At 40.9% G+C, this 22828-nt stretch overlaps 1 protein-coding gene across 7 annotated transcripts in view; it reads left to right on the plus strand.

Annotated features, from left to right (window-relative positions):
- Positions 1 to 22828, plus strand: part of LOC126194626 (ral GTPase-activating protein subunit beta) — a 425832-nt gene that overhangs the window by 88360 nt on the left and 314644 nt on the right. For 6 of the 7 annotated variants that reach the window (XM_049932779.1, XM_049932783.1, XM_049932785.1 and 3 more), the window contains 2 exons: positions 954 to 1121; positions 13941 to 14045. In XM_049932779.1, the coding sequence (XP_049788736.1) occupies positions 954 to 1121; positions 13941 to 14045 (273 nt within the window). The remainder of the gene's footprint in view (positions 1 to 953; positions 1122 to 13940; positions 14046 to 22828) is intronic. The other variant, XM_049932784.1, reaches the window with a different exon arrangement.

Below are 22828 nucleotides of genomic sequence, written 5' to 3' on the forward strand. Positions count from 1 at the left end.
CCTGCTGTATTGCACTCCTGGTATTGTGTGTCCAGCCAGCAGTATCTAGGGGCACAGGTGTGTGTGTGTGTGTGTGTGTGTGTGTGTGTGTGTGAGTTGAGTGAGACAGAGAGAGAGAGAGAGAGAGAGGGAGAGAGAGATTGTACCATATATCCAGAACGGATTTACTCCAAAACCTCAAAACCAAGCAAGTTTCCTTTTTTTTTGTGTATGTTTTCCACGAATAAATGCTTCTGCCTTCTGGAAAATTTTGGGAGGTATACAAGTAATGGAATGAGTACAACCAACCACTCGCCATGGTGTATGGTGGCTATGCATGGAAAGAAGAAGCTCAATATTGTGTCTTAGACTCCTTACTATTCACACACACACACACACACACACACACACACACACTTACTCTGTAGCCTATTGCAACAGCCTGGCTACATTTCATGCACTTATTGCTGAGGTGTTGGAATAAATCTTTACTGATTCTCATGGCTCTTATGTCAGCTAATCATAGTTTTGTCATTAGTGATAAAGACACTTGCTGATTTGAGATTTTAAGACACTATGAAGTACTTGCTTTTCTTAGGCAACACTAACCTTAAAACATGTATGTATTATAGTTATAATAGAGAATGTGCTTTTTCATTAGCAATGCTGAATTCAAGTAGTGTATTCCGCAGTATTCTTAGTGACCATAGTAAACTCTTATAGCTTAAACAAAATCTCTAGATTTCCTTAAATTCTTTGTTGTACTTGTGTTTTACACATTGTGTGTGTTCATCCTCTGTATTCTTTAATTCACTATTTCTATGATACTTTTATGTGCACACTTTAATGCAATTCTTTTCATCAGCCTTTTCCTTTTAGTAGTAAGATGTTTTCCACCTGCATGTTTGGTGTAGGTATTGCATAATGAGTGTACGGCATGCAAGTGAGAGTGGGAGCACTGAATTCTCTTTCAGGCATAGCGCAGCCTTTCCTCTGGGAAGAAGGTAGCTGTGGAACTGGCTCTCGTGACAAGAAGGAGGGTGCCTCTTCCCACCCTCCTTCTGCTACTCACTCTCCCACCCCTCCACCCCAGCGGAGACTGGCCAAGAGCTTTAGCGTTGCACCTTCTGCTGTTACAAAGGGTAACTATGGTTGTACTCTTAGTCTGCTGTCTGGGTGAATGTAAGACTGTGGCTGCACATTTCTGTAGAGCGCATTAGTGTTTTATGCCAGTATATGCACTGTTGTAGCAATTTTTTAGCTTTGTTACTGATTAAATAAATTTTATTCAGTTCCAACGTTAAATCTGCATTCAAAACTTTTTGGCAGATGAATTATGTACTGGACTGGGAGTTAAATCTGGGACCTTTGCCTTTTGCAGCCATGTGCTCTACCGACTGAGGTAAAGATACAAGGTTTGAGTCCCAGTTTGGCACACAGTTTTAAGCTACCAGGAAGTTTCAAATCAGTGCCCATTCAGCTGCTGAGTGGAAATTCGTTCTGGAAAAAAAGTCTACATTTGCTTTTGTGTGTTCTGTTGCTAGTGTCATGTGTAAAGGGTAAATGATACATCAGTTATACATAAATGTCTTTATTGTCTTTTTAGGACACAGTTTCTTCATCAACATTATCTTATTTTCTGTTAATAATTAATTTAAATATTACAAAAACATTATTTTTCAAGCTCAGTGCGCTATGTCTTTCTTTACCATACTCTATTAATTTGAAATGATTTTCTCCTGCTGAGCATTTTCTTCATGTTTTTGAGGAAAAGGTCATCACAGAGTCCAAATTTGAGGAACTGAGCAGATGAGATAATAGTTGACCAATTTTAGTTATGGTGCCATCAAACATTAGAATGAATGCATTGTTCTGATGAATGAAAATATTTTCCCTTACCAAATGAGGTCACTTCTCCTTGAGTTTCTTCAGCAATTTATCCAGTAAAGATGTACAGCTATTTTCTCCTTTACCAAATAAATGCAATGCAGTAAAATGATAGCTTTATGATGTTAAAGTGCTAATAATAATTCTGTTAGAACGTCAAGTTGAACACACATATTTCAGAACGACACAACACATATAAGTCACACAGCAAGTTGACAAGCAATACATGTGAAAATGGTAACATTCGAATGAGCACTGAGTCTAAGTCTAGCGGCCACTGCCTGGCTGGCCGCTTAGGTGGCGCAGCTGCTGCATAGCTGGCAGACAGCACCGCCTGTAGAGGATGCGCATAATTGCGTGGCGGCACTTTGAATGATCGGCGAGTCACAACACTTTTCCCCCCTTTGAAGTTGTTGCACTGGTCTTGATGGAGGTGGCCTGGAGATTGCTAACGTCCATAGGCGTTGTTTAACTGGCCGTAAAGTCTCGAGGAGGAGGCTTCCCGTATGGACGGAAGTGTCCTCGATGATAACGGGTCGAGATGACAGGAGACGAGGGGTTGAATCTGCTGGGCCCCCGTGCACCAATCTGCCCGTTGCGGCAAGTCCAGTTGATATAACAGGAGACATGGGCGATGTGTCGGCGTCCGTAGGAGGAGGCAAGTAGATTGGCTCCGACACATGATGGTCATCCGGTTCCTGCGTGGACACGCCTCCTGGTGGTGTCCGTTCTTGCGCTGGCACCGATATGATGGTGAGAGGGCTGCGTTGTGAGTATTGAGAGATGCCAAGATCCCGAGCGTCCGGTAGAGCCGAAGGTGGTGTAGTGGCATTCGGAACAGGCGTTGCTGGCAAGCGAGGCCGAAGCTGGTCTGAATGACGAACTGCAACACCCGTGTCCATCTGGATTTCATACAGGCGTCGGCCATGGTGTCATAAGATACGGCCCGGACTCCATTTTGGCCGTCTGCCATATCCCCGTACCTAGACGAGGTCGGCGGCGGTGAACCGGCCAAGTGAAAGCACCCGCAGCCGTGAGGTGGAAGCCCGCAGAAGATGAAGTAGCATGCGGGGCTGTCGGCCGTGTAAGAGCTCAGCCGGGATGTGGTCGCCCATGGGGGTGAAATGGTAAGACGCCAGAAACTGGAGGAGTGCATCATCAGCAGCAAAAGAAGTCAGAAGTTTCCGCATCTGAGACTTAAATGTGCGGACCAGTCGTTCAGCCTCATCATTTAACTGTGGATGGAATGGCGGGGCCGTGACATGCATAACGCTGTGACGAGCACAAAAATCCGCAAATTCGGAAGAGGCAAATTGTGGACCATTATCAGTAACGAGAGTAGAAGGAAGGCCTTCCAAAGAAAAAATGCGGGCAAGAGCACTTGTGATCGCCGCGGTGGTAGGTGACGTGCAACAGACAATGAAAGGAAGATTAGAGTAGGCATCAATTACGAGGAGCCAATAAGTACCTAAAAAGGGTCCTGCGAAGTCAGCATGAATGTGCTCCCAGGGCTTCTCAGGCGAAGGCCACGGTGACAAAGAGGACTTCGGGGCGGCGGCCTGTGACGCACAAGGGCCGCAGGCAGCGACCATGTGTGCTATTTCAGAGTCGATGACAGGCCAGTGCACATGACGGCGCGCCAGAGATTTTGTGCGAGACACACCCCAGTGCCCTTGGTGAAGGAGGCGCAAGACCGAAGCACGCAAAGACGCAGGTACCACAACACGCGGCGAAGCATTGTCAGTGGAAAGGAGGATAACACCATCCCTAGCCATGAGACAGTAGCGCAAAGCCTAGTAGTTCCGCAACGGATCAGAAGTCTTAGCGGACGGGCGATCTGGCCAACCCTTCTGAATACAGCATAAAACCCGGGAGAGGATAGGGTCAGAACCCGTTGCAGCCGCCAGCTGGTCCCCGGTGATGGGGAATCCGTCCACAACCCGCTGCTCGCCAACATCCAGGTGGAAACACAAAAGTTCGTCCCTATTGAATGCCAGATCAGGACCCATGGGAAGGCGAGACAGAGCATCAGCATTCGCATGTTGAGCCGTCGGCCGGAAATGACTCTCATAATTGAAACGAGACAAGTAAAAAGCCCAACGATGGAGGCGGTGTGCAGCCTTGTCGGGAAGTGACATTGATGGATGAAACAAGGAAACAAGTGGTTTGTGATCCATAACAAGATGAAATTTGGATCCATGGAGAAAAACACCAAACTTATGAAGAGCATAAATAATGGCCAAAGCTTCTTTTTCAATTTGAGAATACTTTTGTTGGGCATCCGTGAGTGTTTTGGAGGCAAAAGCAATGGGTTGTTCCTAACCATCAGAAAAACGGTGCACAAGGACTGCACCGATCCTGTATTGAGAGGCGTCCGTGGCAAGAACAAGATGTTGGCCAGGTCGATAAGTAGCCAGGCACGGGGCCTGTTTCAGCATAGTCTTCAATTTCTGGAAAGCCGCATCGCATGACGCGGACCAGTGAAAAGGCACATTTTTATGCAACAGGCGATACAACGGCTGAGCCACTGAAGCCGCAGACGGTAGAAATTTGTGATAGTATGCTATTTTCCCCAAGAAGGCCTGCAGTTCCTTAACAGATGTAGGTCGAGGAAGGGCATCAATCTCAGAAACAGTTTGCTGAAGCGGACAAATACCATCCCGAGAGAGAGTTGAAACCCCAAATTCGTGATAGATACCTGGAAAAATTGTGATTTCTGAAGATTACACTAAGACTGGCAGTCTGTAAGACATGAAAAGCGTGCGGAGATTTTGTAGATGTTCTTCAGTGGTGGAGCCAGTGACAACAATGTCGTCCATGTAATTGACACACCCAGGGACAGGGAGCAATAATTGTTCCAAGAATCGCTGAAAGAGAGCAGGGGCGCTAGCAACCCTGAATGGCAATCGTTGGTATTGATAGAGGCTGAAAGGCGTGTTAAGGACCAGAAACTGCCGGGAAGCAGCGTCGAGAGGAAGTTGATGATAAGCTTCTGACAGGTCAATTTTAGAAAAATACTGGCCTCCAGCAAGTTTAGTGAACAGTTCTTCAGGTCGGGGCATAGGGTAAGTGTTGATGAGGCATTGAGCATTTACAGTGGCTTTGAAATCGCCACAGAGATGAATATCACCATTTGGCTTAGCAACGACAACGACAGGAGAGGACCACTCACTGGAAGTGACAGGAAGCAAGACCCCTGAAGTAGTGAGACGATCCAGCTCCCCTTTTACCCGATCAAGAAGGGCCACAGGAATGGGCTGAGCCCGAAAAAACTTAGACCGAGCAGTGGGTTTGAGCATGATATGAGCTTCAAAGTCGTTTGCATGGCCTAACCCAGGAGAAAAAAGGGACGAAAATGTCATCGACAAGGAATCCAATTGAGCATAAGGAATAGCATCAGAGACGATATTGACAGAGTCATCTATGGAGAACCCAAAAACGCGAAAGGCATCGAAACCAAAAAGATTCTCTGCGTTACTCTGGTCGACCACAAATTATGGGAACAGTGCGAATGACGGATTTGTAAGATACCTCAGCATTAAATTGTCCCAAGAGAGAAATCTTCTGTTTATTGTACGTCTGAGTGACAGGTGACAGGAGTGGAGAACCCAACTGAAGATACGTCTGAGAATTAATTATAGTGGCAGCAGAACCGGTATCCACCTGCATGCGAACATCTCAACCAAGGATTTGGACAGTGAGGAATAACTTCCCTGAAAGGCAAGAAGTGCAATTGACAGACAACACAGAATCAGAATCAGCATCATGTTCATGAACATCATGTATGCGGTCGGATTTGCAAACGGAAGACGCATGACCTTTCTTTTTGCAATTGTGACACACAGCCCAACGTTGAGGACAATCCTCGTGTGAATGTTTCGTAAAACACTGCTGACATGAAGGAAGTTGCCGGGGATTTTGCTGCAGTTTCTTAGAGGGTAGTTTACGGTTAGGCCGAGGCTGCGCGTGGGATCGCACTGCGGCCACGTCGGCTGGCGGGGACGCGCCGCACGCGTCGTCAACAGCGCACAGAGGTTGTATTTCCCCGACATATCCCCACGCCTCTATTTGCGTCCCAGCGGTGCGAGAAATTTCAAAAGACTGCGCGATGGAGACGACTTCATCTAGAGTCAGATTTGTTAACTGAAGGGCATGTTGCCGAACTTCTCTGTCGGGCGCCGACCGGATAATAGCATCCCATGACATGGAATCAGCATAGGATTCTTTGTGAACGTCAGTAACAAATTGACACTTTCGACTGAGGCCGTGAAGTTCAGCAGCCCAAGTGCGATAGGATTGATGCGGTTGTTTTTGACAACGATAAAAGGCAATACGAGAGGCTACCACATGCATTTGCTTTTGAAAATAGACAGACAGAAGTGAGCACATTCCAGCAAAGGACAAAGACGCAGGATCTTTCAAATGAGCCAATTGCGACAACAACTGATACATTTGAGGTGAAATCCAGGAAAGGAACAGAGACTTACATGTTTGTTCGTCCGTGAGATGAAATGCCAAGAAGTGCTGTCGAAGATGTTTTTCATAATCAGACCAGTCTTCCGCCATCTCGTTGTAAGGCAGAAAAGGAGGTATAGCCAATGATGAGAAACGCCCTGCATTTGACGCCGCGACGAAATCGCGAATCGCTGATGTGAAAAGCGTTTGCTGTTCAATGAGACCTTGCAATAGTTGCTCGGCAGTAGCCATGGAAACCTGTGAGTCAACGGTGAAAAGGACGAATCCCATCCTCGTCGCTAATTGTTATAACGTCAAGTTGAACACACACATTTCAGAACAACACAACACATATAAGTCACAGAGCAAGTTGACAAGCAATACATGTGAACACGGTAACATTCGAATGAGCACCGAGTCCAAGTCTAGTGGCCACTGCCTGGCTGGCCGCTTAGGTGGCGCAGCTGCTGCATGGCTGGCAGACAGCTCCGCATGTAGAGGACGCGTGTAATTACGTGGCGGCACTTTGAATGATCAGCGAGTCACAACAAATTGTATTATTATTAACCTCTTCAGTTCCACTTGCATAAAAAGATGTGTATACATCTAATATTTCTAGACCAACAAGATTAAGAAAATGTAATTGTTTTCAAAAATTATTGGATAAATTTTCCAAAAAAACAATGGGCCATACACAGCATGGTGGCATCTAAGGTAAGCAAATTATAAAAATGGTGTTGGGTAAAACATCAATTTTATATTTTATAAACTTGCAATGGAAAGGAAACCAGTACAAAGAAATCATTTAATTACATCATGATACATGGTAAACTAGTTACACTTTGATTCAGAGGATGTTCTGTGGTACGCAAACCTTGTGGCTTGCATCATATGATAATAAGCTTTGAAACAGTCTCTTTCTTTCACAAACACAAGTGAACATGATATTCTGTACAGTAGACTCTTGCTGTTATGCTTTCACACCCAGGCATTCTGCAAAGATGAGTCTTATCATTACTAACAATCTCTGGCGTTTGTAATACTCATGCCTTCCTTTTGGTTGGTATGGATGTGACACCAGGAATTTCTTTTTGTTGGAGGGCAGGATACTGCATCTGTCTACGTTGTACTCAACTGTGTCATTATGTGCCCCCTTCTCAGCATGGAGCAGCCACCCAGGCCTTAATCTTGAACTTCAGTCAGTCCATTATTTCTTTGCTCTGAATTTTCAGAGCAGTGCAGTCCAATCTGTAATCAAACAATGTGGCAACAAATGCAAAACAACAAATAAATAAATAATATTGAGCAGACTGTCCATTTCCTAGTTTTTGCAGTTTGCCTGTATGCCGCAATGATATGTCAAATAAATTGACACCTCCCATATTAGCATTGTAGCTTTCAGTAGTGTGTGGTATGTTGATGCTGATATACTTTCTGTCTTTCTTTGACCACCCACTGCTTGCATTGTATTACATGCATTTTGGCTTCCATAGATGAAGGAATGATTACTGCTTTGTTGACATACCATTTGACAACAAATTCGTTTTCTTCCAAAACAGCTTCTTCAAAAGCTGGAGCAGGTGACAAGGGCTCAAAGACATCTGTGTGGTGCCAAGGAGGATTACATCATTGTTGTGGCAGAAGTCACATTTGAGTCCTCATCAGTTGACAAAAGTACACATGTTGTGTCTGTACACATGAAATTACATCATGTTCTAATAGGCTCTAATCAGTGTTGAATGGCTTCTCCAGCTCATGACATATCTCATCTTCTGACCCTAAGGAAAACTTTTTTCTCCTTAAATTTCAGTTAAGTCATTATTCTTTTATTATCACTATTACTATTATTATTATAATTATTGCAGTAACTACTTCACTAATAATGCACCAAAGCTTACAGGAAATTAGTGACAAATGAAGAAAGGTTTTTACAATATACAAACCCACTGTGTTGTACACATGTACAACAGACGTATGAAACTTGTCCAAGATAATAGCAGTAGCTACTACCTTAGTGCTACAAGGGGCTAATATTCTGCTAACATCAGTTGAAAATAAATTAGTGTCAGTTCAAGATATTTATGACGTGAATAAGTGAATAAAAATGCACACTTACAGAACCTTGACATTGTTTTGCTATTGTTCTATGGTGTGTGTTAAGTAAACAGTTGTCAACTTCAGTAACTGATGACACAGACCACTGAAACTTGCTGTACTAGGTGGCAAGGCCTCATGAAAGGTGAGAAAACTGTTGGCACATGTATCTTTAGCGTTACATGGATTCTATATGCATACAAAAGTTTTACCTTGTTCTGTGTATCATTTACGAGGTTAAGGCCACCTGGGAATATACTGTTCAGTGACATAGGAGGAGTCGCACATCTTTATTCTAAAAATAATATCCCTATAACTTGAATATTCCCAAGAAATTATTCCATAACTTATTAGTGAATGGAAATTTACAGATTAAACTAATTTCTTCATATCTATAGTATCTATAGGTGTAATCATACATAGTGCAAATGTAGCTGAGCCAAGCCAATTCTTTAATTTTATGGTATGTTTTCCATTAATTCTATGGTGTATGTTTCCCAGTTATAGAGATCATCTGTAGTCCCAAAAATTGAAACAGAGTGAGGTGATGCATTGGTTAGCACACTAGACTCTTGGGAGGACAACATTTCAAATCCAACCTGTCCATCCAGATTTAGGTTTTTCATGATTTCCCTAAATCACTCCTGGCAAATGCCAGGATGGTTCAATTGAAAGAGCATGGACAATTTCCTCTTCCATCTTTGAAACGTTCTGAGCTAGACCTCTGTCTCTAATGACCTTGATGTTGATGGCACATTAAACCCTACTTTCCCTTTTTTCTTCCAAAAACTGAACACTATCTACTACTTGTAGTTTGAATACATTATTTTTATTTCTTGAGTAAATACTGAATGTTATGTGCCAGATCATGTCAAATTTTACTTATAATCAATTTATTATGAGCTATCTGTTGATGTTGCTCTCTTTTCATTAAGAGCAGTGTCAGTGATTTTTATTCCTACACTTAAGATATCTGCAAAAGGCCAAAATGCCAAAGTACTTCAAATCCATGGTGTGTATTTGCTGTGTAACACGTATTTGATGGCTTTCTATCAGGCATATAAAATACAAAATTTAAACCTTCTTTATTTAATTTTTCACAACATTTTTAACTTTTGTGCGAGAGTACAATGGTACACACAATGAAACCCCTTAGCTAAGACTTAAATTTTCCCAGTTGTAATAATTTCTGCTTTATATTTTGTAATTTGTGATTTATAAAAGTGAATATTAGATTAATAGCTTGAATAACTAATGAATTGGTACTGAATTGAACTGGGAAAAAAAGAAATTTGTGGCACAACATTACAACAAGAAGGAAACAGGTGATAGGACACATCTGGAGGCTTTGAGGAATCATCAGTCTGGTAATAGGAGGGGGGGAGATATTGCACTAAGTATTCATAAATTGTATTGACTCTTTATTAAAGGAGTCAATACAATTTATGAATACTAATGTTGTACATATGTCACCTTGTCTCCTGTGGCTTCTACCTTTTGCTGTTGGCCATCATTTGTATTCACAGAGAGATTTCCCAGGCTGTTAATAGCCCATTTATTAAATTCTCCATTCTCTGAAAGTTCTACATTCCTACCAGCTTAGTATTCCAATACCTATGGAGAACATTATATAGAAATTTTATAAGGATACAAATTAAGTGTCCATACAGAACTATGTTGCTGACGCCATTAATACTTTAATCCAGTAGTTGAATTTCAAATGAAATGTGTTACTGATGTTACGACTATTAATGTTAATCTGCACACTGTAATTCAGATGACGAGACTTGTGTTGTTTAATAAATCTAAGTGGAATTTAATCATTCACCAGACATCATTTCCTTTTCCTCATGAAGTTCATTTTCACATTTTTCTTTCATTTCCTTACAGTATATTGCACACCTTTGACAACTATTACTTCACATTATGTAGGTTGAAGGTGGAGGGGGAAGAAAGGAAGGTGAAAGGGAAGGGAGACTGTCATTGATATCAGCTGCATTGGAACTGAATGCGGAATCAGCAGTTGCAAGTGAAAATTTGTGGCAGTCTCGTCTCGAATTCGAACCTTGGATCTCCTTATTACTAGACAGTAGCATTAACCACTACACCATCCAGACATCATGTTTATTGCAATTGTGCTGACTATCTTGGTTACATCTTCCAGCCGATTCACACTCACACCTAGTGCTTTTCCATGTCCTCCATGCTCGCTACTTATAGATTCCCACAGGAGGTCGAACATAATTGTGCGTATGCGCTGGAGGTGACAGATTTGCCCATCGAGGCAAATCACTTATAAGAACGAGTTGTGCCTGTTCCTTTGGCCATGTCTGAAAAAACAGACACCATGTGGAATCTCCAGCTGTGATACATATAATGTAAATTGAAGGTGGAGGAGGGGGGTGGGAGGAGAAAGGAAAGGAAAGAGAGGGGAAGGAAAGGAACTATTGACGCCAGTTGCACCGGGACTTTATGTGGAATCAGCACCGACGAATGAAAATATATGCTGGACGAAGATTTGAACCTGGGATCTCCTGCTTAATAGGCAGTTGTATTAACCACTGCGCCGTTCGGACACAGTGTTCATCACAATTGCGCTGACTATCTTGGCACACCTGTCAGCCAGTCAACAATCCGACCTAGTGCCACCTATCCATGCCACCTGTTCTTTGCTTTCCTTCCCCCCCCCTCCCCCTCTTCCCCTCCCCCCCTCCCCCCACCTAATGTGTATCACAGCTGTGGATTCCTCATGGTGTCTATTCATTTTAATATGTTCAAAGGAACAAACACCACGTATTCACATAAGTAATTTGCCTTGATGAGCAATGAACCCACCATCTTCAGTGCAGATGCACAATTATGTTCAACCTTCTGCAGGATTCTCAAAGCAGCAAGCATGGTGGACATGGATGGGGGCTATGGATTGGTTGTGCTAGGTGAAAATTTGAATCAGCCTGGAGGCGTGCCAAGTAGTCTGCACAACAGAGATAAACACTGTTTACAGATGGTGCAGCGGTTAACACCACTGCCTGGTAAGCAGGAGATCCTGGGTTCGAATCCTGATCCGGCACGCATTTTCACGTGTCGTTGCAGATTATACATAAAGTCCCATCGCAGCTGACATCGGCAGTCCCTTCTTAGTATCATAGCTGTGGATTCCGTGTGGTGTCTGTTCTTTCAGACATGTCTGAAGGAACAGACACCACCCATTCATACATATTATTTCAAAGTCATTTTGGAGGGTCAACCATAGGCAATTGGATTATTTAATAATGGAAACACTAAGATTTTAATTTCAAACAACTTTTTGATTTCAAAACTGACATATCCTGAGGATGAATTTAGATTCACAAAACTGCCTCATAAATAAATTAGATGAGAACACAGTATTTGTTTCCATTGTTAGATGTGAAATTGTTTTGCAAGTAACTAATGGAAGATTCCATTACAAAGACTATCAAAGTATTTAGATATGTTTTCTTATTTAAAGAATGTAAGATAAATCATTGGGAATTCTAGCTACAGAGGGAATGAATTTTATAATGTTGATTATCTTGTTCACATTCATAGACTCTTGGTGTAATTTTATCTCTTGGAAACTTCCTTTATTTTGTGCAAACTGTTCCTTTTTATGAGTATCTGTTTACATTCTTAAGTAAAATGTCTCATTAAAAGATATTGTCTCATGTTCAGGGTGCTCTAATAATCACAGCTGCAGGAAAGTGTAACTTTTACTATCACTGTTAACATTTACATAATAGATAAAGTTGCATTTAATGATACATATTTATAATTATAGTATCACGTTTAAAATAGTGTGCTGAAACGGAGTGGATACAAACAAAACTATTATTACAAAATAATTATCTTTGCAGAGGGAGTTGCATCAAACCAGTCTTCAGATTGAATACCACAAGGACAACAACATTTTGTCATACTAATTTATTTTATATGCGTGATTTAATTTTTGGCCTGTTGTAATGTTTGCTGAATGGTAGTTTTAAATTAGCTTGTTGCTGTTTATGCTTGGTTAGAAATGGATGTAGCTCTTACAGATATGCTGATTAATGGATTACAGTATGATCATGAACAGCCTCATGTAATTAGTTGTTGTGCCAATTCTTAAAGTATAACATTGGACATAGGACAGTCTAGAGCATGGTGAATCTTTAAATGTCAATAATTTGGTAGATGATAGCCATATGTCTGTGGCAATTATTCAGCGAGGTGGTCCAGCGGTAAGACACTTGGTTTGTATTCAAGAGGGCAGTGGTTCAAGTCCCAGTCCTGGCAACCTGATTAAGTGTTTGTATACTTTGCCTAAATTGCTTAAGGCAAGTGCTGGGATGGTCCCTCTGAAATACACACACCTGATTTCTTCATATCCCCACTCTACTCCGAGCTTGTGCTCTGTCTTGAATAGTCTCATAGTCAACAGGGTGCATATTCTATGAAACATTTCTCCTTTATTAAATGACAGTTTCATACTGCCTCATACCCTTCACAGAAATTAATCAGTATGGCTTTTATCCATGCAACCTCCAGTATATTTGTATTTCGCAGGATTGCTGTTCCTAAAATCTATTTGAATGCCACAATTTTAAGGTGAATCACAGATATTTTGATTAAATAGTTTGTCTGCCTCACATTTTTTACCTGTTGTCTTCACAGAGAAGTGGTTTAGCTTCCTATTATCAGTGTCTTTTCATTATATTTTTACCTTCTTTTATTCTTGTTGAAATTACTTGATTATTCTTGTTGAAATTACTTGACTACTTTCCATATTTTTTATTTGTGACCTTGCACCTTCACCTTTTTACCCATTCTTGACCTCTCTCCAGGTCACAATTCCATAACATTTTGTTTATTCAAACAGTTTTTTTTCCTGCTACATAACTGATTTATGTCTGAGCTCCTACCAATTAAAAGTTCTTTGCCTTCCTTTTCCATTATTAGCTTGATTCCCCATGTTTGTACTGCACAACTAGGTAACATAAAAATACTAGTTGCAAGATCAAAGTAATCATTTATTCTATCCAGAACAATATGATTGATGCTCATAGTTTCATTTAAAAGGAAGTGTTGAGTTTGAAAGTTTGTGTATCTGGTAGATTACATCCATTTCTGTCAAGCAAATTTTAAAAAAAGTAGTGCATATATGGACTAACATTTGTTGCTATCTTGTTTCCAATACTGCTGACGTTGATGTGCTTAACTTATCCTAACATGTATAGGGAGTATGTTTGTAGGACTAGTGTTATTCAGTAATGTGATGCTTATGAGAAGTGGAGGTAGACTTTGTGACTCTATACCTCACAGTTTTTGTGTAAAATGTTGCAAGAAAAGATGCCTGCTTCAAATTTACTGTAAAGTACTATTTAGAGTGGAGTCAAATTGTTTTGATGTCATTGTCTTATTATTTTATTGTTGACCTTCAACTCATTCTGTATGTTGGTTTATGTTTAACTAGCATCCATTAATGCCAGTTTCTATTAACTTTATGTCAATGTTGCTACTGTTGTCAGGAATGCCAAAAGCCTCTCTCATTGGTCTGACAAGCAGTCGCGCTTCAACAGTTCAGACACCATCCACCCCAAATTCTGGTCCATCATCTGCCTCTAGCTTGCCATGTAAGTGTACCTACCAGGACTGACTGTCTTCAGATTCACATGTTACTTCACATTGGCTTCCAACCAAGTTACTTTCTGCAGTGATTGTCTTAATTCGGAGTTATGTTTCAGAACTTAAGAGAGAATTTTTTCAGCTGGAGTTTACTGTATGTTATTTGCACAGGGCTACAGTCACAATAAGCCACAAAACAGTAATTATTGAGGAGATGACAAAGGCAAGCCAGGTTATGTGAGAGTCACTGCCAGTTAGAAATCCATTCAAGTGAAGCAATAGTCAATTATTACAAGCACAGTCCAAACGTTCAAAAGAACAGCCACTTCGAGATATCACAAAACGATAACACAGGCCAATGATGGAAAAACTTTTTTGCTGAAAATACCTTATTCTTATGTTTTTTAGGGTGGGACATCCAAATATGATACTTAAAAAACTGTATCACCCACCATTTCTTCACATTTTTCAGTTAAATTTATTAAATTAAGTGATGTTTTGAAGAATTTAACAGCTTTTATGTATTTAAAATAATTTAAAAAGGAGGTGTATTGAATGTAGATGACGTTGGTAGCACTGCTGAAAAACATTTGCTGCCAAAAAAAGATCGATTCTATTTTTGTGTTAACAGATGGTGTTTTGTTTACAGTCAACCTAACCTCACTTTCCCGTTTCCTGTACATGTGCTCAGTACAATGTCTTAATTGTGGTTGTAAAAACCCTGCTGACAATTTTTGTTATATTTGTGGTGAATTTGTGATTAAAAAACACCAAAGAAACATTACAAACTTTGATAAAAAGGTTTATCTATCATACTTTGGATCCAGACTTGGTGATCAAGATAAATCTTGGGCATTGCATTAGGTATGTTATGTGCCTGTTGAAGATCTGAGAAAATGGTCCAAAAAGGAGAAAACAGCCTTTAGATTTGCTGTTCCTATGATATGGAGGGAGCCAAAAAATCATTCCGATGATTGCTGCTTTTGCAGTGTTGGTATTACTGGTCAGTATTACTGGTCATAATTCGAAAAACAAGAAGGTAAATAAGCTACCCTAACCTTCTGTCCGCCATCCGACCAGTAGGGTATGGTGTAGATCAGTAGGGCATGGTGTAGATTTGCTGGTTCCAGAACCACCAGATGATTAAAATTCTATTCCAACAGAAGTATTTTCTGATGCACAATGTGATTTAGATGAACCAGATGATGATGAATTCCATTGTAATACAGAAAGTCTAGAGCCCAAATTGTTTACTCAGACCGAGCTTAACGATTTGGCTATGGATCTGGGCTTAACGAAAGAAAAATCTGAATTGCTTGGCTCTAGATTAAAAGACAAGAACTTATTGGCAGTTGGACCCAGCATATACATGTATAGAAAGAGAGAGCAGCAATTTTCCAAGTTTTTTTCCACAAGAAGGTGATCTAGTGTACTGCTCAGATGTTCCCGATCTGATGAATGAGTTTGGTATTGAATACAAAAAGGAAGACTGAAGGCTGTTTATTGATTCATCCAAAACTAGTTTAAAGGCTGTTTTATTACACAATGGTAACATGTATGCATCTATACCTGTTGGACATTCTGTACATATGAAATAAAGCTATGAAAACCTAGAAATAGTGCTAAATAAAGTAGGCTATTCTGCTCATGGTTGGATGATATGTGGTGATCTAAAAGTAACATGCATGCTCCTTGGTCAGCAAGGTGACTTTACCAAATTTCCACGTTTCTTGTGTGAATGGGACAGTAGGGCTAGGGATCAACACTGGTGCAGAAAGAATTGGCCTTTGAGAGTGTTTAAAACTTGGTGAGAACATTCCCTCTCCTTCCCTCTTTCCTGATGAGGCAACAGTTTGTTGCGAAAGCTTGAATTTTGTGTGTATGTTTGTGTTCGTTTGTGTGTCTGTCGACCTGCCAGCACTTTCATTTGGTAAGTCACATCATCTTTGTTTTTATATATATATATATATATATATATATATATATATATATATATATATATATATATATATATATATATATATATATATCTTTTTCTAAAAACAATTTTCGTGGGCCTTTGTAATTGGGAACAGCGTTAAGAGTGACCAAACTAGCTGGTTATAACCATTTATTGTCCATAATTTACTTGAGATGTCTGGTCATGAGTACAGCCCATGGGACAAGCTTTCTATAATGTGTCATCTGCTGGAAGTTTATCTACAGAAATAGTGACATTCAGAGACCCAGTATGGGTGAAAAGTGCACTGTCTGGAGGCAACCTGCTTCTACACACTTCAGCAGAATGTCTATTATCAAATCAGTATCAGACCAGGGTGCATTATCATTCATTAATGTGTGTGGTGCATGCTATTGAAATCAACTGTTTTGTAATCATCAAAATGGGTAGTAGTATGCTATGATGACCTAGTCAGTAGCACCAGGGCTGCGGGCCTGACATTTCTCTCTTGATTGAGGGGAAATTTAAATGTTTTTGGGCAGCACCATGGAGAGTAGTATAGGGTTCTCTGGAATTAGTGCTGGATATTGGCATGGCCCCATTTGGGACTGTAGTTGGCTGATGAGTTAGCTGGGTGCTAGTTGGAGAGGCATCATTTGAAGTCTCACCTGGTATTGGGACAGCAGTTTGTGGGCATAGGTTTACAGTGGGTCTATGGTTGAAATGCATACCTGTGACCAACTGAACTAAGCTTAGTTTTTTCCTGAGCTGGTACAGTGGACGCATGTGTTAGCAACCCATAAGGTAATTCTGTGTAATAGTTTATTTTCCTTAGAAACTATTGAAGTTCCTTTTAGTTGGTGGGTTAAGGCAGAAAAATAAGTAAAATCGACAGCTATAAAATTCTTTGACAATTGAGCCAAAAATAAAGTGTTGAACAGTGAACAGTGTGATTTTTAAATATAGATTGAAGCAGTTTCTTCTTAAAAACTCTTTCTGTATCAAAAAGGGATTTATGAATAGAAAAAAGGGGCAGTTACAGATCAGTTTGAAGAAATTTTGGGCTTGCGCCTGGTGGTTGTTAACTGTACTCCTCAAAATTTGGACTGGGCACCTGCCAGTCATCCTACTGTGAGCTGACGAATACTGACAAAAATGTCCTCTATTCCACAGTATATGTAGTGCAGTCTGAGTATCTGTGCATCGGTCAAGATCATGGTGACAAATGGACCACACTACCCAGCAGCAGCACCGTCATGGGTGACACTATGGAACTCAGCTTTCCTTAGCATGATCCCTTGCTACAGCCATTGGCGTACTATGTTATCTTCGATTAGGGTAAGTTGTGGAGATGATAGGGTTCCACACCAGGAGAGTAGAAAGTTGTGTATGTAGCTTTCTCTGTGGACTTTTATAGTTAGTAGCACTAGGATGGATAGGATGTATGTGGGTGCTGGAGGGCTGGCTGCGGTCAACCATCTTCCGTCTATTCCCTTGGCCTGTAGAGGTGGCGGAGAATCTGGCGCATCACATGGGACACCTAAGGATCCACGGGATCCGCTGCCAAAGCACCTTGCAGTGTATCTGGTGAGGGAGATCCATCCTCACTGGAGACGCATCATTTGAGTTGGAGAGTCAGTGTCTAGGCTGGCCATCTGGCCTTGCCCATTCACCCTGTAGGTGGACAGGTGGCTTCTCCTACAGCACCTTTCAAGCAGGAACATAGAAACAGGGGATTGCTAGTTATCAGGTGTACCTTAGATGTGTGATGGAGCCCCTTAGGAAAACAGGGTCCAGGACTGGAAAGAAATCCTATGGGCGCTCGATAAGTCTGCTGCTGGGGGTGGGGCTCATTCGAGATATAGAGGCTGAGGCTGCTGAGGCTGTTGATTGTGCATGGTGCATCTGTGATTCTTGGGTGCAGATTTCTGGACCTGCGATACAGTGTGGAGAATTGTGGGGCTCCCGTTGATACATAAGGGGTGTATTAGACAAAGAAAGTAGATACTCAAGTAGCAGATTACTTGTTGAGTGCACATAGGAGTCTTTTAGGCTAGGTGGTATTTGAGGACCTCTGATGAATGCTTACTATTTGATAAGTGGAGACTGAAATTAGACAATGTACAAAGTAAAGACACTTCGATAGTCAAAATTTTAACAATAAATTGTCACAGTATTCATAAAAAGTTCTTGAATTTACTGCCCTCCATGAAAATTTTTGTGCTGAAATTATTCTCGGAACAAGTATAATGCTCCCAAATATGTAGTGAATCACGGAAATTATATCAAAAAGACAGAGTAGATACCATAGGAGAGGAAGGGTTCATTACTGTGGATAAAAATATTTTGTCTATCAAAGTTGAAACTGAATCTGACTGGTAAGTTATCTGAATGCAAGTAAAAGGTCTGTGTGAATTCAAGGTAATTATCGAATGTTTTTACTGGCCCCCCGATTCTGCTGTTACAGTTTGAGATTCATTCAAAGGAGGTTTATGCTATGTAGTGTTGACATATCCAGATCATGTAATATTAGTTGGGGGTGACTTTAACCTACAATTTATAGGCTGGAACATTAATGGATTCATTTCCGTTGGAAAGGGCAGGTAGTCTTGTGAAGTAGTTTTGAACACATTTTCCGAAAACAATCTTGAGCAGCTAGTTCTACAGCCCTGCGCTCAATGGAAATATCTTGTACCTCGAAGCTACAAAAAGGCTGATCTTACGGACGAGGTCATTACAGAGAAAGTGTTTAATGAGCATGATGCCGTCGTAGTGATAGTGGGAACTGAAGTTAATAAATCCATCAAGAAGGCCAGGTGAGTATTTGTGCTTAGAAAATGAATGGATATGATTTAGTTCTAATATGATGGACATAGAGCAGTTATAGCCGAAGTTTAAATGGATTGTGCTGAGTAAATGGATTGAGGATAGAAAAGATCCACTGGGGTTTAATAACAAAATTTGGAAATTTTTGGGAATGCGGAGACTGTTGTACTCTTTGTTCAGAAAAGAACATGCAAATGATGATGGTAAGTATAGATTCATCATCCTGTAAAAGTATTTATGTGTAAAGCATACAACAACTTCCATCATCATATAGTAGGAAAAGATCTTGCCGAGAACCTCAGAAAATTCTGGTCCTATTTAAAATTTTAAGTGGGTTTAGGCTTCTGCTCAGTTACTTGTTGTTTTGTCTGGTGTGTCAATAGAAGATCATAAAATGAAAGCTGAAGTTTTAAATTATGCATTTAAGAAATCATCCATGCAGGATGACTGTTCAAGCAATCAGTCGTTTGACCTGCACCCAGGCCACCGTACGGAGGATATAATAATAGGCATCTCTGGCATTGAGAAGCAACTGAAAGAGTTGAAAACAAATACAGCATCAGGTCTGGATGGAATCCCAGTTCAGTTTTACAGAGAGTACTCTGGAACAATGGCCCCTTACTTGTCTTGCATTTGTTGTGCATCCCTTGTCCATTGCAGAGTCCTGAGCTACTGGAAAAAAGTACATGTGACTCCTGTATATAAATATGGTTAAAGAATGGATCCACAAAATTACAGAGCAATATTCTTATCATTGGTATGCTGCAGAATCCTTAAACATATCCTAAGTTCGAATATAATAAATTTCCTTGAGACAGAAAAAGCTTCTGTCCACAGATCAGCATAGACTTAAAAAGCATGCTTGTGCGAAACTCAGCTCTCCCTTTTCTCACATGATGTCCTGTGAACCCTGGATGAAGGGCCGTGATATCCTGCAAACCCTGGGTGAAGGGCAACAGGGAGATTCATATTCCTAGGTTTCTGGAAAGTGTTTGACATGGCACCCCACTGCAGGCTTTTAATGAAGGTATAAGCATACAGAATAGGTTTGTAGATATGTGACTGACTTGAAGACTTCGTAAGTGATAGAACCTAGTATGTTGTCCTTGATGGCAAGTATTCATCAGAGACAAAGGTACTGTCAGGAATGTGCCCTAGGGAACTCTGATAGGACTGCTCATGTTCTCTGTGTACATAAATGATGAGACAAACAGGGTGGGCAGCAATCTGTTGCTGTTTTGTGATGACGTTGTGTTGTCCGGGAAGGTGTCACAGTTGGGTGACTGTAGGATACAGCTCGACTTAGATGATGGGATGAATGGCAGTGTGCTCTAAATGTAGAAAAATGTAAGTTAATGAAGATAAGTAAGAAAAACAATCCCATAACATTCAAATACAGCATTAGTACTATGCTGCATTACACGGTCATGTAAGTTAAACTTTTAGGCGTAATGTTGCAAAGCTGTATGAAATGGAATGAGCCTGCGAGGATTGTGGTAGGAAAACCGACTGGTTGACTTCCGTTTATCAGGAGAATTTTAGGAAAGTGTAGCTCATCAGTGAAGAAGACCACATGCAGAACACTAGTGTGACCCATTCTTGAGTACTGCTCATATGTTTTGGATCCCCACCAGAGAAGATTAAAGGATGGCATCAAAGCAGTTCTGATGTGGGCTGCTAGATTTGTTACCCGTAGGTTCGATCGCCGTGTGAGTATTACATAGATGCTTCATGAACTCAAATGGGAATCCATGTGGGGAAGATGATGCTCTTTTCACCAAACACTGTTGAGTAAATTTAGAGAACTGACATTTGAAGCTGACTGCAGAGCACTTCTAATGCCACCATGGTACAGTTCACATATGGACTACAAAGACAGGAGAAGAAAAATTAGGTCTCATATGGATGCATGTAGACAGTTGTTTTTCCTTCAATTTCTTTGCGAGTGGAACAGGAAAGAAAATGACTAGTAGTGGTACAAGGTACCCTCTGACATGCACCACATGATGGCGTGCGGAGCATGCATGTAGATTTAAATGTAGATCCAACTGGTAGCTGCTGTAATGGTTAATCGGATTTTTCTGCTTCGCATATTGCCACAGATTCTTTGATAATGGAGTCCCAAAATGGTGTTGCTGTAGCCAAAATTAAGGTTTCATCATACTACATTAAAAGTCTAGTGGAGATACAGTGTTTAGTAATAACAGACTTTCTTGGTGCAGCGTTCTTCCAGGCTGCATGTGGTCTGGCCTATTTAAGCCATAGCACACTTGCAAGCTGTTTTGTAAATTCCAGTTTTCTGCAGTAATTGTCTTTCAGTGATCCCAGCAGGTTGGCAATCTTAGAAGATGGCCCATAAACCACTTTCACATGAAAATTGTGGAGGATTCTTGCTATTTTAAATGAAATGTTGCCAAGAAAGGGTAGAAAAGCTAGACATTTTGTCGGCATGCTCTTCTGTTTATTCCCTTCCTTGTTATTGGTTTTAACTAATAATGACCTGTTAATCTGCTGGGTATACTATTCATTTTACCTGAACACTGGATTTAGGTGTGTGAGCTCTGTAGGTGAACTATCTGCATCTGACTCTCTGTGAGCTCGGGTTTTTAGCACACTATAGATTGCAACTGGTGATGACAGCTCAACTCAACGGTTGCAAATACAAATCAGTATGAGTGGTCTTGTGATAAATTTAATGCCTCAGAGAGCCATCATTCTTCCATCTAACCTGTTAGCTTTGATGTAATATCTCTTTACAAAGATCCCTCTCAGAGATTCTTCGGCGCTCATTGGTAGTGTGCTTCAGGTGGGACATCACCACTTTGCTTTGGAACTCTCTTTCATCAACCTGTTTTATGTTTAACCATGAATATTTTGAGCAGACTGATGGCATCGCCATTTGTAACTCTGCACTTGAATCAGTGGCCCTTAAACCAATTGCATTATAGAAGTATGTGGACAATACTTTTGTAGTGTTGCCTCAAGGAGAAGATAAATTAATGGAATTTATACATCACTTCATCTCCATTCATAAGAAAATCTGGTTCACAATGAAATTAGAGTAAGATAATCATTTCCCTTACCTGAATGTTCTGGTTAGAAGGTATCTGCAGCATTCAGTTTATCACAAACCCACTCAGACTGATTTGTATTTACAATTGTCGAGTTGTCATCACTGGTCGCAAACTGTGAGTGTGCTTAAAACCTTGTACACAAAGCTCACATACTCTCGAGGGTAGATAGTTTGCCTCAAGAGCTTGCTCCCTAATGACAGTGTTCAGGGAAAAGGGGTATTCTACCTGGCATTTTAACAAGGCACTATCAGTTAAAACCAAGAACCGAGTAAGGAGGAGAGCATGCCATTTGTTGGCAACAACATAGTATGAGTCCTTTGCAATTTTCAGGTAAAATTGGTTTTCTGCCTACGATTTAAGACTGCGGACCTGCTGGGTTCAGTGAAGGACAATTTGTTACTACAGAAGTCTGGCCAAACCACACACACTATGGAAGAATGCTCCAATGAATATCAACACTGCAGTTGCCTTTTGTAGCCAAAGAAGCCCACTATTGCCAAAAACTGTATCCCCACCAGACATTCAGTGGTGCATGATAAGACCGTAACTTTGGCCACACAAATTCTTTCTGGGATTCCATTATTAAAGAATCTGTGGAAATGTACCTGGTGAATAATCTGGTGAGCTGTGACAGCGGCTGCCAGCTGGATAATGTGTACATCCTTATCATCTCCACGATTTGCTCTAATTGAAGACAGAGTATGCTGATGGCTGCAGCTAGTGACAATGCTTGAGGACAGCTGAGTTCCATAGTTCCACCACCGAGGGCACTACCAGTGAATAATGTGGTCTGTCTGTCACCATGGTCTTGACATATGCGTGGAACACTCACAGCACTCTATATATTGTGGAACTGATTACGTCTTTTTCAGCCTTTCGTGGCTAATGTGAGAGTGACTGGCAGTTGATGACAACCAGATGCAAGTCTTAAATTTCTTCAAACTCTCAACTT

This window comes from Schistocerca nitens, chromosome 7 (assembly GCF_023898315.1).
Source record: "Schistocerca nitens isolate TAMUIC-IGC-003100 chromosome 7, iqSchNite1.1, whole genome shotgun sequence".
Classification (NCBI taxonomy): Eukaryota; Metazoa; Arthropoda; class Insecta; order Orthoptera; family Acrididae; genus Schistocerca; species Schistocerca nitens.